This window comes from Apostichopus japonicus, chromosome 11, assembly GCF_037975245.1.
Source record: "Apostichopus japonicus isolate 1M-3 chromosome 11, ASM3797524v1, whole genome shotgun sequence".
NCBI classification, from domain to species: Eukaryota; Metazoa; Echinodermata; class Holothuroidea; order Aspidochirotida; family Stichopodidae; genus Apostichopus; species Apostichopus japonicus.
Window position 1 is genome coordinate 19,649,297 of NC_092571.1, and position 18,973 is coordinate 19,668,269.

The 18,973-nt window shown below is 39.3% G+C and overlaps 2 protein-coding genes across 13 annotated transcripts in view; one reads left to right on the plus strand and one right to left on the minus strand.

Moving 5' to 3' along the window:
- The window catches only part of LOC139976171 (uncharacterized), a 192,145-nt gene extending 186,114 nt beyond the window's left edge, over positions 1 to 6,031 (minus strand). For all 11 annotated transcript variants that reach the window (XM_071984664.1, XM_071984663.1, XM_071984665.1 and 8 more), the window contains exon 1: positions 5,519 to 6,031. In XM_071984664.1, coding sequence (XP_071840765.1) covers positions 5,519 to 5,633 — 115 coding nt within the window. In that variant the 5' untranslated portion in view covers positions 5,634 to 6,031. The remainder of the gene's footprint in view (positions 1 to 5,518) is intronic.
- An 8,574-nt stretch (positions 6,032 to 14,605) lies between these two features.
- Positions 14,606 to 18,973, plus strand: part of LOC139976172 (uncharacterized) — a 30,499-nt gene continuing 26,131 nt past the window's right edge. For both annotated transcript variants that reach the window (XM_071984674.1, XM_071984676.1), the window contains exon 1: positions 14,606 to 14,823. In XM_071984674.1, the coding sequence (XP_071840775.1) occupies positions 14,661 to 14,823 (163 nt within the window). In that variant the 5' untranslated portion in view covers positions 14,606 to 14,660. The remainder of the gene's footprint in view (positions 14,824 to 18,973) is intronic.

Genomic DNA, 18,973 nt, shown 5'->3' on the forward strand with positions numbered 1-18,973 from the left:
GAGTAGGATAACCAGTGGCGGCAAGGACGGAAGCCCCCCCCCCCAAGTCCAAAGTCTTCCCCCCCCCCCTCGCTTGCCCCCAAATGACATTGGTGTGCAAAACAAATTATTGGACGAGAATTGCAAATGCATTTTAAGGTTCAGTTAAACCAGTTCGCGGTTGACGTTAATCCGTAATTGGCGGGAATTCTCAAATTAAAACCAGCCAATTGCGTCTCAAGTTAACTATTATCTTGTTATTTTACTTTCTAGCATCGCTAAGAGGTCTCCCATTCCCCTCCCCTCAACACACGGGCTACTCAACGAGATATCCTGCTTCCATGTTTGTTATATCATGTGTATGTTTATAACTGTATACCATCGTTATATTTACCGTCTGAAGTTAATCAGATATTGTTAAGTTAATCAGGTCGTTTGAGGTGAACATGTCCAAGTCAGAGAAATTTGAAAATGCGATAATTTCAGAAGTTGCTTGAACTTCTAACTTGGTACGCACATAGCCCTTGCTAAATACATGCCTACAATTTCCCTTCAGGTCAAAGGTCATCCGTCAAGTTCAGGTTACAGTCGGAATATGTCTGATTATGCTGAAGTGACGGTTTGTTTGACCTTCAACCCTCTTTGCATAGGTATGAATAAATCAATTCAGCAATTCAGATCGTTGGAAAATCTTGTATCGAAAGTTTCTTCTCATATTGGCAAGGAATCACTAAGTCATTTGACTTTCTGGTTCATTTTTATAAGTTTATCCAGAATTCTAAATTTTATTCGGCAATTAACAAGTTTTACTGCAAAAACAAATCATCCAATCATAAAAAAATGTAGGCTTCTGTAGACAAAGTGTGAAAGATACGTTTATGTACTGTAAACAGCATGAGAACAGAGCACACAGGGTTATCAGCTAAGAGTATAGTGACTTTCTCTACAATATATCAAATTCATCTTATTAATTGGACTATCCCTTCAACAATTTAGGGGATAGAAATTAGGAATAAACTGTTCAATTTGGCTAAAGAAACATTCATAACAGTACCGTTACCATGTTTACAAGTGTTTGGGAACGGGCCATATTGCAAAAGTACCTACTCGAACCCGCCCCGCCCCCTCCCACCTCCTCAGCCCCCTCCCCGATAAAATGAGTCTTATTACGCCACTGCTCTGCAGATCCACATTTCATTACCAAATTTAATTTGGTTTAAAAGTAAGTGGGCATGACGTTTCGATCCTAGCAGGATCTTCTTCAGAGGCGGAATGGATCCTTCTAGGATCGAAACGTCAGGCCCACTTACTTTTACACATTCTCTTACACAGGCGATTTAGTGGTTAAGCAGTTTGCCAACAGCTTTTGTTTTATTTCAATTTAATTTTTTATAGATGAGCATCACATGCATTTTAAAGTGAGAAGAGGGATACAACGTCTGAGTAAAGGGGCCTTTATATTACATTTGTGACATACCATTATGAATATTCATGAGATGAAACACGACTATCATGACGTATGCCCACATACATTCAATACGCATTTACTTCAAGAAATAATGCATAACAAATATTCTGCTCGTTGTGCCGGGTAGCGGACCACATGACGTGACGTAAAGATGCGGCTATTTACCGGTTGCCCAACTACAGAATATAATTACAGGCCGCGATTTTTTTATTGCACACAATTTACATTTTCGGTGGAAACAATGTAAGCGAGAGAGGCAGGGGAGTTGATAATCAAACAGTTGCCAAAATGACCAAAGATGACCATTGGCTTGGTAGGTACGTTGAGATCTCAAGAGGGATTGTAGTTGCTTAAAGACATCTTAAAATATCCATCACCTGAACTATTCTATGCTGTTTTTGAATGATAATAGCCTATCGTACATCCAGCCAATGGCGCACTACCTTTAAGAAGTCAATACTGGGTCATTGGTATAATGGATGGCGTTCTCGAGAGAGCAAATATTGCGAATACCTTTTTCCTTTTGGGAGATTTGGTGTGAATTTTTCTCTGTTGGTCAAACAGGTAGACGTATGATAAATGTATTACCCCATGACTGGTTACATCTCCCATCAGTTGCCTTTGGATGAGTTTGATCTTCAAACACACACACACTCACAAACTCGCACACACAGAGAAGAGACACGTAGCGAGAATAATATCGTAAAAATTTATCTGTCTTAGACTGAGACCAACAGGGATTTGGGTCATGAACTATACCTTAATTTAGCGAGACGGAAGCCCGGTAAAACTTGACGGAAAGGACTAAATCCACGAGGTTATAGAAAAGGTTTAGGGGAAGAACTAACACTTTTTTTCTTCTAAATCACACCAAGAAGCTTTATATGCCAATTCCAGCATCATAAATATACAGTTCAACGTTCTGTATTCCTATATCATTTTCTTAACAAAATTGACAAACTTTATAATGTATGTACATTGTTAATTTATGTATGTCTGTCCAAAACTAATTATGTCGGTTGATTTGTTTTTGTTATAAAATCCCATAAAGTGAAATGAGAGTTAGTTATCTTTACTTACTGTAGATCTTACTAGTAGAACTCAACTTCCAATATAGATCTTACTAGTAGAACTCAAATTCCAAGATAGATCCAACTAGTTGAACTCAACTTCCAAGATAGATCTTACTAGTAGGACTTTACTTCCAATATAGATCTTACTAGTAGAACTCAACTTCCAAGATAGATCTTACTAGTTGAACCCAACTTCCAAGATAGATCGAACTATAGTTGAACTCAACTTCCAAGATAGATCTTACTATAGTTGAACTCAACTTACAACATATATCTTACTAGTAGAACTCAATTTCCAAGATAGATCTTACTATAGTTGAACTCAACTTACAAGATAGATCTTACTAGTAGAACTCAAATTTCCAAGATAGATCTTACTAGTAAAACTCAACTTCCAAGATAGATCTTACTAGTTGAACCCAACTTCCAAGATAGATCGAACTATACTTGAACTCAACTTCCAAGATAGATCTTACTAGTTGAACCCAACTTCCAAGATAGATCGAACTATAGTTGAACTCAACTTCCAAGATAGATCTTACTATAGTTGAACTCAACTTACAACATATATCTTACTAGTAGAACTCAATTTCCAATCTATCTTACCAAATCTTATTATAGTTGAACTCAACTTACAACATATATCTTACTAGTAGAACTCAATTTCCAAGATAGATCTTACTATAGTTGAACTCAACTTACAAGATAGATCTTACTAGTAGAACTCAAATTCCAAGATAGATCTTACTATAGTTGAACTCAACTTCCAAGATAGATCTTACTAGTAGAACTCAAATTTCCAAGATAGATCTTACTAGTAAAACTCAACTTCCAAGATAGATCTTACTAGTTGAACCCAACTTCCAAGATAGATCGAACTATAGTTGAACTCAACTTCCAAGAGAGATCTTACTATAGTTGAACTCAACTTACAACATATATCTTACTAGTAGAACTCAATTTCCAATATAGATCTTACTATAGTTGAACTCAACTTACAAGATAGATCTTACTATAGTTGAACTCAATTTCCAAGATAGATCTTACTATAGTTGAACTCAACTTACAAGATAGATCTTACTAGTAGAACTCAATTTCCAAGATAGATCTTACTAGTAAAACTCAACTTCCAAGATAGATCTTACTATAGTTGAACTCAACTTCCAAGATAGATCTAACTAGTTGAACTCAACTTCCAAGATAGATCTTACTAGTAGAACTCAATTTCCAAGATAGATCTTACTAGTAGAACTCAACTTCCAAGATAGATCTTACTAGTAGAACTCAACTTCCAAGATAGATCTTACTATAGTTGAACTCAATTTCCAAGATAGATCTAACTAGTTGAACTCAATTTCCAAGATAGATCTTACTAGTAGAACTCAATTTCCAAGATAGATCTTACTATAGTTGAACTCAACTTCCAAGATAGATCTAACTAGTTGAACTCAACTTCCAAGATAGATCTTACTAGTAGAACTCAATTTCCAAGATAGATCTTACTAGTAGAACTCAACTTCCAAGATAGATCTTACTATAGTTGAACTCAACTTCCAAGATAGATTTAACTAGTTGAACTCAACTTCCAAGATAGATTTAACTAGTTGAACTCAACTTCCAAGATAGATTTTTCTAGTAGAACTCAACTTCCAAGGGAACGAGAGTGCAGTGACTCGCGGGATTGGTGGTATTTCGTTTTGCGCAAGAAGTCTTAAATATGGGATGGGACCACTTGGAATGATCTGTGGGATAGAATGGTTTGTGAAAGTGTCCCCGTGCCCCCCCCCCTCCTCCCGGTTTGGACGAACAGGGTGCTACACAGTTAGCTGTATTCTCGCGCCCTTAAACTGTTTGAGTCAACCATCATTGACGAAACTTTCAGACAATGGAGCTATTACGTAATTTCTCCGTGTATTGAGCAATTAATTTAGTTTGGTATGAGAGTTTGGTAGGTATAGGAAGGGGTGGGGGAAGCCTAAGTAAAACATGTGAATGAGAAATCTCCCCCCCCCCTCTTCCCCTCTTCGGTATCTAACTTTACAAATGCTTATATATTCTTTTGTCTGAGCAAATCAACGCCTTCCTCCTCCTCACCCCCCCCCCCTTTCGCAGCCGGCGTACGTGGCATGACAAACCTAATCGTCGGTTTGTCCATGTTGCAGTTGCATGACCGAAATCTGCTGCGCACCAATCTTGTTCCTCCATGATAAAGTGTGGCGTTTCCAACCCGTCTAATAGTGAAACGCAGGATTCGGGGGGGGGGGGGCTATAGGCATAAACAACAAATTTGCAGAAAGAGTAGATTCCTCCACAGCTGGTAAAGGGGTGTACACGGGTTTTCTTAGGGGTGCGAGGAGGTTAAATGTAAACTGTATTGGCCCCAAATATGCTAGATATTCAAATATGGTCACCTTTGGTCAAAATTCTTAAACTGTTTTTATTACAACCAAGCTTCGATGAAATTTTTCTCACTGGGACATTCAGTCAATTTGTGTGTTCCTTAAAAATGTCTGAGAACATTTTGGATAGTAAAGACCTCCAGGAAAGTACTTTTTGTAAACTTCTAGCAATTAAAGCGTGCTATAATTTGGGGCCTATACAGACTACCTTTAAGAAACACATTGCTGTATATATGCAATAGTGATACTACTGTCTGACTGTACCGTTACCAAGGAACGAAGCACCATCACAGACTTACCTACAGCTGGTACACAATAGTGTAGTAGCAGCCGCCAGACTAATAGTGAGTCTGTGTTGGTACTCGAATTCTAGCAAAGTTATACATGTACTTGCACTCCGTCTCGTGGATTCGTACTCGAGGCTTTTTGAATAGTAGTTTATAGGAACTGGTGTAAACTAGTACCCGTGTACTCATACCAAGGAACTTCTATATGCACTCGTAATCTTTCTCTCACACTACATGTGAATTAGCCGGTATATATTTATAGGCCTCCTTTGTACTGTGTAGTGTGTCTAATACAAGAGTTAACATGCTTACCCTGATTGCCGGATGACTGCATAAGACAAAACGCCGTCAATATTATTCCTAATTTGATCAACCCCAGCCTTCTTTGAGAAAGTTGCCTAAATTTGCAGGCACAAAATATTTTCATGGTTTCAAATCACTGTTAGTATCCGCAATCAGATAAAATTCCAACCGATTCATGTTCGTTTACATATATTTCGGCGTCACGTGTGACTGCAGTCTTTAGTAGTAAAGTTGTAATGATTCACGTGTTATTCGATAAACAAGCAGCAACGCACAGTAACCAAGTTTATCAAAGTATTCCGATCTCGATGTTCCAAAAACCATTTACTTTCAAGCTTGTCTTCAAAATGGTATTCTTGTCCATAAAAAAGTATCCCACATTCACATAAGCTCATCCAAAGTATGGTCACGTAAGGAAACTGTTTATGTAACCTAAGCCAGACGGGAATATGAAAACACCGTGGTATTATGGGCGGATTTCATAGACACGGGTTCCTTTTCAGGTCATGGTTACGGTGTCGCCCGGTGATCATAGTTGATGATATATGAAGTGTAACCGGTATATACACCCAAAGATGCGAATGAATCCTAAAACATTTTCGTCCACCCATTGCGTAATTTGTCATATCTGATACACTATACCGTTAGGTAATAACCTGTAACCATGGAGTTGAAAAGAGAACCATGCTGTAACGCACGAGTTTACGCACGGATTCCAAAGTGTTGGAATTACCCCAGACGACATATGCCTATATTTATATTTAATGTTACTGGACTGTATACACGCAGCTTTATTCTAATATAAGGTATACATGTTAATATGAGTTTGAAACGATATTATATCTACGGGGACGAGGAATATGTACGACAGGTCGAAATGCTCGTATCAATTTCGAAGTATTGTTTCTTAATTATCATTATAGTACTGCAAATACTAACGTTGTGCGAAACCTGGTGACGCGTACTGTGTACTTGCGTAACATCAGGCGCTTTCTGGTAACACGTTGGCATTTTTTTGTGGTCTTCATTATTTATATATATATGTTAATGTTATACCAAGTATATGAATTATTCACCGTTACATACCGCATGGACATATACTTCGATCATATGTAGACACTCAAGAATTAACATGGGTATTACATTATCATATGTGGACATATAATGTGAGTTCCTATTGGCTAGGAATTTATGTGGGTGCTGTCACTCGACTTAATTCCCACTTTTAGAATCAAGTTTATGTAGTCAAATATAACCTATTTCTAAAGTGATATATTAGCCATTAATATCTTCTGCAATCAATTAAACAGGTGTACTATGGGACGGTTACATTTATGACGTCAGGCTTCATTCGCCGTCGGATTTCGAGTATTTTACCGTACTATATAGCAGACTTCATTCCATGCATGATTAAAGTAAAGATATGGTTTCGATATCTTTTTTTTCTGCTTTATCGATCTTATATTTATTTACACATCTGTCTATCCTTCTACCCTTCTTCTTTGCAACAAACCCATTTGTAAAACATGTTATTAACTCAACAAGTTATAAGAGCAATATTGTAACTGAAAAATCAAAATAAATAAATCCCCCTCCACTTCCTCTTCCCCTCCCCACCTGCACCCCCTCACACACACACACACACAACTCCTCACCCTCGTCATTCATAATGCTTTCATCTCTCTCTTGAGATTGTGGATTGAATATGATTTAAATTGTGTATAGTATAAACGCAAAACGAATAATGTCAGGAAAAATCTTAACTTCAGCATGTTATAGCAATGCATACTTTATACTATATACACAACTTTGCGTATTGAATGTTATTCCAAAACAGACACGTGTGTGGATGGTAGAGTACAGTAAGGGAAATAAGGTTGAGGGAGAGGGGGGGGGGGGATATGGAACAGTTATTACAGTTATTACTGCAGACAAGTTTCTATTAGGCCTCGTTAGAAGAACTAGGCGTTACTGTTCCATGAATGAGACAACCTTGTTAAAAAAGTTGGTAAGCAGATGGTGCGAACTGAATGTTAAAAAACAAAACTCTTTTATCTATGAGTAATACTAAACCGGTATCGAAACTATTATTTTACATATTGGATCTGATTCAGCATCGAATGGGGTGTCATAACTCATAGTGACATACTTCAGCTCCACCCGACAACTGGGAGATACATCTATGACCTTGAGCTGAAAATAATGAAGAAGCACTTGAAATACTACATGTTACAAGATGATCTTCAGCTTACTTGAAAACAGTTTATATTCCGTGACCTGGTGCTATCTGTTGAAGAGAAACGTTTGTCAGGGTTTCAATATAACAACTCACCCCCCCCCCCCCACAAGACACCCATATGTTCATTGAATAATGTTTCTATGTTCTTTCAAACCTCGAAGTAAACACAACTGGTAACTTATTCACTTAATTTGCTTTGAAATCTTCAGTATATCTTTTGAAATGTTCTGGTTGGTACCAAGAATATTAGTTTATTTGCTTAGCTCGATAAAACTTGAAGCTTAAAGCTAACATGCTATTACATTATCTCTTTCTCTCTCGTTTGCCTTACTATATTTATTTGATGATGACGATCACGAGGATGACGACGATGACGATGACGACGTAAGCGAGGATGACGATGACGAGGATGACGACAATGACGATGACGACGAAAACGATGATGATGATGACGACGACGACGATGATGACTATCACGATGACGACGATGACGACGATGATGATGACGATGATGACGACGATGACTATCACGGTGACGATGACGACGATGACGAAAATGACGACGACGATGACAATGATGACGACGACGATGAGGAGGATGATGATGACGATGACGATGACGATGACTATCACGATGACGACGATGAAGATAATTACGACGACGACGACCATGACGACAATTACGACGATGACGACGATTACGATGATAATACAAACTCGCATAGGGTTGTTTATAAACTATTGATATATAAAACACATATTCCTTAACAAGTGGCAGCTGTGAATTATTCAATACGAACGAAAAATGTCTAGTGAACTTCTAATAAATGTCTTCTACTTAACATTTATAATTGAAATCAAAACAGTTGTTGTAAGTTCTGCTAGCTTTTATAAAAACTGCAACAAGTCAGTCAGTTGAAAATGATGTTCATAATTTCTTAAAAACAATTGCGGAGGGCAAGAATATTCAAAGTATACAAGAATAGAAGGATTTAATAATATTGAAGTACGTCACTGTTAAAGATTTTGCAGGGTTTTAATTAAGTAGGTTTCTATTCTGTAGAAGGGGGGGGGGCAGTCTGGAATTATCGATAGCAGAATCAGCAATTAATTTTACTTCAACCATTCAACAACTTAAATTTCAGTAATCTACGTTTAAGCACAATCAAAGATCAAAGATAGCATGTGTTTCAACAAGAAGTTTCTTACTGAATAACCCATTGTTTCAGAAATCTACAAGTTTAATAATATATATATTTAATAGTAATCGGTATATCCAGGGGCGGCGATTTGTTTGAAATATTGGGGGGGGGGGGGGCATTTGATTGGGTGCATATGCGTATCAACTTAAGGATTTTCTTACCCCGGGGGGGGGGGGCGAATTACTATCAAAGTGGAGCGCCACCATTGGTTGGCGCGCAGCGTACAAGAAAATTTCTGGTTTTGATAGCCCCCTCCCCCCCCCCCCCAGATCATCGGAAATGGCACTTCTCGGGCTTGAAATTAACCAACCAGATGTACACTTTTGCCTGAGAACCAAGTTTTTCCCAATGGTTTTTTTTCCAACCATAACCTTTTACAAGATTGTCACCAGTCACATGTCATGTTCGACTTCATCGCATCTCCTGTGGATCATTGCTTTTGTAGGTAATACTCTACGTAACGGCCCACAATACCCGTCAGCCCCACTTTTTAAGGTTTTAAGCCCATTATTTGTTCAGAATTTGAATAATAACCTCACTTCAAACATACCCATAATGTTGCACAAAATTTCATCTATGGACAACCAATATAGAAAAACCCCTTTCAACCCCTAACAGACCAGTCAAAATTGCACGAGTAGAGGGAAGTATAATGAAGGATGTTGGTCATGGAATTTTCGAAAATTCAGACATAGTTAATTTATTGGTGTACAAATATTAAAACCTCTTATAACGGCTACTATAAAACTTCGATATCATAAAAAATACAAAAAAAATTGCTCGAGGTGGGGGCGGTCTCCCCCTTCCCCCCTCCCCTTGGCTACGCGCCTGCGGTTAGAAATCTTGTAGGAAAAAGGCCAAATGGAAACCCAGTGAACCCATATCGATGTGGATCATATATATGATTGTACGTACTTACACTCACACACAAGAGATGTACAGACATGATAATAATCATGAGTGACAACATGATATACGGTCACAGGTCACAGAAACGACCACGAAGAGTCATTTACCTCATGCAGCATGTGTTGGATGAAGTTTTAGCCACCGCCAAATATGATTTGGATGAATAATCTCACGCATTATTTTCTCTTCATAGCCACACAAAAAAACTGTGCCACCAAATATTGGGGGGATATTGGATACTATATCCCCCACCTAAAATATTTGGGGGGTATGTCCCCCCCCCCCGTCCCCCATGATCGCCGCCCATGGGTATATCCATCAGAAGAATTATCTGATTAGCACAGGTTTATTGTAAGGGTACATTCGACAGGAAATGTATTTCCATGAACAAATGAATATCCTTCCTTTGCATAATCCTTCACAACATTTACATTTACTATGAATAGCCTATTTGATATCGGGAATATGGATAATTGGGTGATAAAATATATAGACTCGTCAATGATCTACAGATTCAACAGTAATCAGCATATTTCGTCACCGATCTACATTCATAAACACAAATCTACAGACTCGGCAGGGCAAAAATCTACACATTCAACAGAAAGCTAACTAATCAGCCAGTTAGGACAATTTCCTAATGCTAATACCTCTCTAAACTGTTCACCACTATCATTCTCTCAAAGCACTGGTATTGACAGAACAAACAGTTCCTAACCTTGATCTGATAGAAACATGATTATTCATACTGCTCGTACTGACAATACGAGGGCTCTGAAAGCGGGTCATGACACTACAGTATAGAAAAATTGTCCCAACTGGGTGAACTAATCAGCAGCTATACATATATTCAACAGCGATTTAACAGGTTCACAGTTCTACCGAAGAATAACCAGGGAGTTGTAACAGTCAGTTATAACTCCCCCGATGTAACAATGTTCAACGCGTTAAGGGGTTTTACGAGTGAAAACAATCGTTAGTGATAACACTGATGAAGGTATTTATACATTTCCGAGTGACTCGTGATACACAATTGACGTAAACATCGTCATGCTAACACGGTCAGACATCTATGTAAGGGGACTGGAGATAAGAGTGAATCAGTAAGGAGACTGGTAATAATGGTGGATCAGTAAGGAGACTGGGGATAAGAGTGGATCAGTAAGGGGACTGGATATAGAAGTGGATCAGTAAGGTCTGGATATAAGAGTGGATCAGTAAGGAGACTGGGGATAAGAGTGGATCAGTAAGGGGACTGGATATAGGAGTGGATCAGTAAGGTCTGGATATAAGAGTGGATCAGTAAGGGGACTGGAGAAAAGAAGGGATCAGTAAGATTACTGGAGATAAGACTGGATCAGTATGGAGACTGGAGATGGGAGTGTATCAGTAAGGGGACTGCAGATAAGAGTGGATCAGTAAGGAGAATGAAGATAAGAGTGGATCAGTAATGCGACTGGGGTTAAGAGTGGATCAGTAAGGTAACTGGCCATAAGAGTGGATCAGTAAGGAGAATGGAGATAAGAGTGGATCAGAAGGAGAATGGAGATAAGAGTGGATCAGAAAGATGACTGGAGATAAGAGTGGATCAGTAAGGAGAATGGAGATAAGAGTGAATCAGTAAGGTGACTGGGGATAAGAGTGGATCAGTAAGGGGACTGGGGATAAGAGTGGATCAGTAAGGTAACTGGGGATAAGAACAGATCAGCAAAGATATTGGGGATAAGAGTGGATCAGTAAGGTGACAGGGGATAAAATTGGATCAGCAAAGAGACTGGGGATAAGAGTGGATCAGTAAGGATAATGGAGATAAGAGTGGATCAGTAAGATAACTGAAGATAAGAGCTGATCAGTAAGGAGACTGAAGATATGAGTGGATCAGTAAGGTGACTAGGGATAAGAGTGGATCAGTAAGAAGAATGGAGATAAGAGTGGATCAGTAAGATAACTGAAGATAAGAGCTGATCAGTAAGGAGACTGAAGATATGATTGGATCAGTAAGGCGACTAGAGATAAGAGTGGATCAGCAAGAAGACTGGGATAAGAGTGGATCAGCAAAGAGACTGGGGATAAGAATGGATCAGTAAGATAACTGATGATAAGAGCTGATCAGTAAGGAAACTGAAGATATGAGTGGATCAGTGAGGTTACTGTGGATAAGAACAGATCAGCAAAGATATTGGAGATAAGAGTGGATCGGTAAAGTGACTGGAGATAAGAGGTGGATCAGTAGGTGACTGTGGATAAAAGTGGATCAGTGAGGAGACTAAAGATATGAGGTGGATCAGTAAGGTGACTGCGGATAAGAGTGGATCAGCAAAGAGAATGGAGATAAGAGTGGATCAGTAAGGTAACTGGGATAAGAACAGACCAGCAAAGATATTGGGGATAAGAGTGGATCAGTAAGGTGACTGGGGATAAGAGTGGATCAGTAAGATAACTGAAGATAAGAGCTGATCAGTAAGGAGACTGAAGATATGAGTGGATCAGTAAGGTGACTAGGGATAAGAGTGGATCAGCAAAGAGACTGGAGATACGAGTAGATCATTAAGGAGACTGGGAATAAGAGCGGATCAGCAAGGATATTGGAGATAAGAGTAGATCGGTAAGGTGACTGGAGATAAGAGGTGGATCAGTAAGGTGACTGTGGATAAGAGTGGATCAGCAAAGAGACTGTGGATAAGAACAGATCAGTAAGGTGGTTGGGGATAAGAGTGGATCAGTAAGGAGACTAAAGATATTAGGTGGATCAGTAAGGTGACTGGGGATAAGAGTGGATCAGCAAAGAGAATGGAGATAAGAGTGGATCAGTAAGGTAACTGGGATAAAAACAGATCAGCAAAGATATTGGGGATAAGAGTGGATCAGTAAGGTGGCTGGGGATAAGAGTGGATCAGCAAAGAGACTGGGGATAAGAATGGATCAGTAAGATAACTGAAGATAAGAGCTGATCAGTAAGGAAACTGAAGATATGAGTGGATCAGTAAGGTGACTAGGGATAAGAGTGGATCAGCAAAGAGACTGGGATAAGAGTAGATCAGTAAGGAGACTGGGAATAAGAGCGGATCAGTAAGGAGACTAAAGATATGAGGTGGATCAGTAAGGTGACTGTGGATAAGAGTGGATCAGCAAAGAGAATGGAGATAAGAGTGGATCAGTAAGGTGACAAGGGATAAGGGGGCATCACTACGGACACTGGGGATAATGATGGATCATTTTAGGTACATAGGCTCTACAGTGGGTAACTTCTCCTTAAAAGAATACGTCTCAATATACCCCACATGTAGTATAGCATTTCTTGAGTTCTATAACCTTTGAAGACTCGGACAGGTATTTGTGCGCCCTCATTTCTTTATCATGATTCACTGGTATCGACTGGAAATAGCAAATATTTCTACGTCACAGAAAGTTTCCAACATCGATGAGCCATAAATATATCTACCTACTATATATATATACCTCCATCAAGACTTCGTGTGATTGAGTTTATAAGATCTGATAGATTGCACACCGTTGGCATATGTATTTACAATAATGATAGTTGGTTTCGGCTTTCTAAAGGAGGTACCGCGACCCTTGACCTATCGAGAGGGCCCTGTCTTAACACCAATGGATGGTTGATACATTCTATATGTGCATGTTGGACGTAGGAACCAAATATGCAGTGTTTTTATCACCATTGTGCTACCAAAGGTGTGGAATGTGATGGCGATATTTAACACAATAGCAAATCAAACTGGAAGCTGGAGGGTTGGGGCTGGGGCTGGGGGAAGGGGGATGGATTTTTCCATTCCGTGCCTATCACGGAGATCCGTAATCACGGTAAAAATAATGAAAATGACTGGCGTAGTGCAGCAGAAAGACCCCTCCCTCCCCACCCACTTCCCTCCCAGGCTTCTATATTCAGACAAACACTAGGACCTTGACTTATTCAAGGTTTCGTCTGTGTGGAGTTCTTCCGTGGATTTTTTTCATGTGGTCTGGCTGTGAGCAGGGTGGACTGCAGTATCAATTGCTCCTGGCTCAGTGGTTCAACAGGTGGTGCTGAAGCAACCGGCACATTCAGCGCCACGGGCGAAGCTAGCTGTTTTGTGACCGAGCAGGAAATTAGCGTTTCCGCCACCTAACCCCTAGTGTCATCGAACCCAGTGCAGTGACGCACACGTTTCCGAGCCGGCTTGCGCATAGGCCAATCCACTTCTGGTTTAGAAGTCTGGTTTCGAGACCACTACGTAGTCCATGGTAGTACAACAGTGAACCTGGCCGCGTTGGTCGCTTCAACTTCATCAGTAGCCTGTGAAATTAGTTGTCCGATACCGGATCACGCGTACTATCGTCCATTGGATGGACTGGACGTGAAGTGACACAGTCATTGGTACGGAGATGTCAAGACTAACTCGTAATAAACAGAAAGATAACTCATGTACTCCTGTGTTAACGTCACGTGAACAGTGCCTCCTAACGCCACAAATATACTATGATTAAATCAGGTTGGATTAGTAGATTAGTAAAGCTAAATCTTTAGACAAAGCCAAATCCCACTAAGCTATCGTTTAAAATGGAAGAATATTTGCACTTTCTCCATTCTTACTCCCTGCCTCTATTTCTTTCTTCTCCCCTTCCCTCTCTCTACTGTGTGATGCTACTTGTTGAAAGGGTTATAAAATCATATATAAACTGTAACGACCCCAAACACCAACACTTTAAACTATAAATAGAGGGCGTTTTGCAATGTTCAGCACCAGAGCCGTATATAGAGAGAGTTTGGCCAACTGGCGATTTGTGACGTCACACGCAAACCATGGGCATCAAAATAGGTCCAGTTGTCGTTACCAGTTGCGCGAAACACGAAAAACACCACACACAATATATAGCAGCTTTGCACACTGTGCTCGTTGCGAACAAACGAAGCGACTCAGAATGTCAGATTTTGACAGGCATACGAGGAACAAAATGGATATCAGGTAATGAATTAGAGTATGCGTTAGTTAATGACATTTACGTTTATCTTCACACCTGAAATGCATAGAATACTAGCTGAAAACCTGTCATTACACTTGTTTTATTTTACGCCTCATACTACTAGTCCTACTTTAGTCCAACTATAGCATCAGGCCTACATTAATAGATCCTTCAATTAAATAAAGTAGGCCTACACATAAAATGACAATTTATGCTTCACTGATCTTTCAGGTTTGCCAAAAAGTAGTTGTACCAGAGGTCATTGTATTAAACTCCAGAAGTTACATAGTAGGATTAATATTCGGCATAACTTTTTCTCTAAAGTCTAATACAACTTATACAAGGGTTGTGAATGGATTGAATGGTTTGCCTGAGAAGGTTGAATTGCAACTAGTGTGTATGGGTTTAAGAATACTTTGGATGAGTACATTAAGCATTGTAATTGGGTATGACATTTGATGTCCTCGGTTTTATTCCTCTCATATAGCCTTAGGGTCCTTAATGGGGACTTGAATGTCTCTCCTGGTCTTTTTTTCTACTAAACTAAACTATATACTTGAGTGTAGGAGTTAGCAATAGTTGGGAGTCTGTGGGCAAACCTAAGACTGATATTGTGGTGTTAATTTCTCAGGAATGTAGTACTAGGCTATAGTAGGTGCAACAGATTGAATGGGTCTGTCGAGAAAAAAAAACCCTGCAACAACTGAATACTGGTGTATGTTGTAGCTTATGTATTTTCCATTAACATATATACTATACGGTCATGTCCTTAATGAGGTTTCATGGATCACACTGACATAGTGTGCCTACTTGTCAGTGTTGTCAACTGAGCATAGGGCTGATGACATCATTCAGTTTGTTATTATGCAGACAGCAAATGGCCATAATGATAATTATTAATTGTTACTTATTCTTCATACTGCCCTTACTGGCCTTACCTGAACAGTGATGTATAAAAATGCAAGAAGTCGTTAAGCTTTTCATTTAAGAATCGTCTCAGCCTGTCCTATTTCAAACATATGATTGGCAGGTTTACACGTTACATACTGTAGCTTATCAAAATGGAGCTGTTCTGTAAAGCAAGAAAATCACACATATGCATGCATACAAACACACTCATATATAACAATTTCTGAATATCTTTTCAGCTGCCCAATGGTACTGGAATGCAAGCTCTGTTGGGTGAAGTAAAAAACCCTCATTGTACTCTTTTATCATGGTCAGCGTACAGTAGCTGGAACCAGCAATGATGGTGATGTGGATTTGACAGTACCTAGACAAGAATTCAATAGCTGCTTTGTGTTGAAGTGGGTTCAACTTGCTCAAGGCCATGACAGGATGACGACTAGACATTAGGATGAATTATCTGTTGTAGAGCTCTATAAACCAGGCAGGTGTTAAAACATCCATTGGGTGACCCTCACAGTCTACCAGGCACTGCATCGCAGAAGCAAAATGAAGTGTGTGTGATACCTTCATCTTATGAGAGTGGAATGGTATCAGTGTGGCCTCTGTCAATTTGGCTTCAAGTCTTTGTTTTCTTGAGAGCTGAGAAGATCTTTCAGTGGTTTCACACTGACCTATGTACTTGACAATTCATGTGTATTTGCCAGCTCAGGAGGAAGCCAGATTTTAATTACATTAACCAATGCTGACTTTTTTTTGGACATGTGGTACATCTGCAAGGAGGTGAAGGAAGCAGTTGGAGTTGCATGGATGTGGAATCTTGTTGATAGTCTGGCAGTCTTATCCACAGATTATCCCAAAGCTTCTCCACATTGCCACATTCAGAACTTATTACATTGATAAACTTGAAAATTGCAGGAATCTAACGAAGCACCCATCAAGGGAATTTGTTTGTATAATTATTGAAAGCTGTGACCTTCTGATGTGACAGACTAATGTGAAATAAAGGGCAGTAGATTACCTTGTAAATGAACCTTGTTATTGTTTGATTGTATCTAATGTTTGCAAAATTTTAAGTTGCATGCTACCAATTGAAACATAATTCTTTCTCTATTAATAGGATATAAATACTTCTCCTTAAAGGGTGTGGAGACTCCCGCACAAAGAAACGTCTCATGCCGGTTATCTGACCTAGATTCGAATGCGGTGTAACAGAAGTGTTAGACACCACCATTGATCCCAGAAAATACACATACAGCTTGCTACCATCTGTAAATAGACATTAGTGTACAGTCAATACAAACATCACAGTCAATACCCACAACACAGTGCACATAGCAGCATGGACATCTCAGGTCTAGATAAAAGATAACAAGGTATCGGGTTTCATTACTGTCTGCATTTTGTAGCGACACCAAAAAAACTTCACTTGCAAGCAACGGAAAGTAAACTTTTTCAGAGCGCGGCATGCGGTTTAGGGCAAGTCTTCAATACCTTTAAATATACTGCATCGGTTGTTGTCACTTGATCATTTGCTTGTGTGTGAGCTAAACAGCTTAAATAATATGTAAAAAAATAATACAAACTTTCAAATTGCCAGATATTTACTTGCTCAAAATCATCCAATCATGATTTGTTGCTATCCTTGAGTCCATTATTCAGATGATGAGGCAGATTCCCTTCGACTCTCCATGATGAAGGTAAAACCTTATATCTAAACCAACTGCCATTGAGTGTCCATTTGAAAGTTTCAAACACACAAGTGCATTGATTAAAACAAAGACTTTATTGCTGTGGTTGCAGGAACTGGACTTCAGTCTAGAAGTCACTCACCAGGTTTGTCATTATCACAGTCTGCTAACTGTGGCTTTTTATGCTAGGAGTTTTTCTTCAGAGCACATGTCACCTTTGATTTGTAAAAAAAGTCCTGAAGTTCAGGGAGTTAAAATTTACTGTCTAAAGATAATTTAAAAAGGTTTTTTTTTAACTTCAATCGTCAATGTGGGTGTCAATTAAGGGAATAAGGAGGTACTGATGCAACTTTGATAAATGATAGTTGACTGCATCCAAATTAAACCAAGGCCTAGGCTATACTTTTGAAGAAGAAAAAAGTAGGCTGAATTCATGTTAGCCCAAAAAGGCTAGGCCAATGCTGACAATTAACACAAACCAAGATCATTTAACCATTTGGGCACTTGTTTATGACATACTAAAAGGGTCTATATAATTAGGCCTGTATGTGTACACAACCCACAAGTTGCCAATGAGTATAGACCTAGCCTAACTAGTTTAGGCCTAGGCTACTTTGTTTTCCTTAGACCTAGTTTAATTGGGCCTTATACTGTGCCATATTATGTAATGTGCTATAACAGTTGTAGTAATAGCAAGAATGGTCCAGGTCTAACTAAGCCCAGGCTTAACTTATGCTTCGGGCTTAACTAAGGATTAGGGCTTTACGTGATGGCTAGCCCACCCTTTTACATAGAACTAAAAGTGATACTTTTTTAGGCTAGGCATACAATAACTAGGAATTAGGATAACTATATGTGCGACTGAAACTGCCATGCCTATGATTAGAAGAGCTGGCATAATGAAATCGAATTTGTGGATCGTAAAACGAGAGAGAATAGCCATGCATGTAATTACAGAAACCAGTCTGAACGTAAAATTCTCGCATTGCTTGTACATTACTCGTATTACACTAGGGCCTATGGCTAGTATGGGCCTAGGCTACAGACTTTTTTTTCATTAGATCTCCATCTTGTTCTTTCTACTTCCAAAAAATTCCTCTTCTTTTATGGTCAGTCGGATAATCAAACAACAATATCCATGTTCTGACCGATTGCAGCATCCCCAGCACCATTTCTTTCATAATTTCGTACTTTTTTCGTGTACAAAACGATAGTCTATACACTGTGAGTATGCGTGTCGTCTGCTATAAAGTTTTCAAGTGGACCTATTTTACCACCCTGTGTGGGCGTTTTCCCTCTCGACCAATCCAAATCGGTTACATGGTTGGCCAAACTCTCTCTATATACGGCTCTGTTCAGCACCAGAGCCGTATATAGCGAGAGTTTGGCCAACCATGTAACCGATTTGGATTGGTCGAGAGGGACAACGCCCACACAGGGTGGTAAAATAGGTCCACTTGAAAACTTTATAGCAGGCGACACGCATACTCACAGTGTATAGACGATCGTCTGTGTACACGAAAAAGTACGAAATTATGTAAGAAATGGTGCTGGG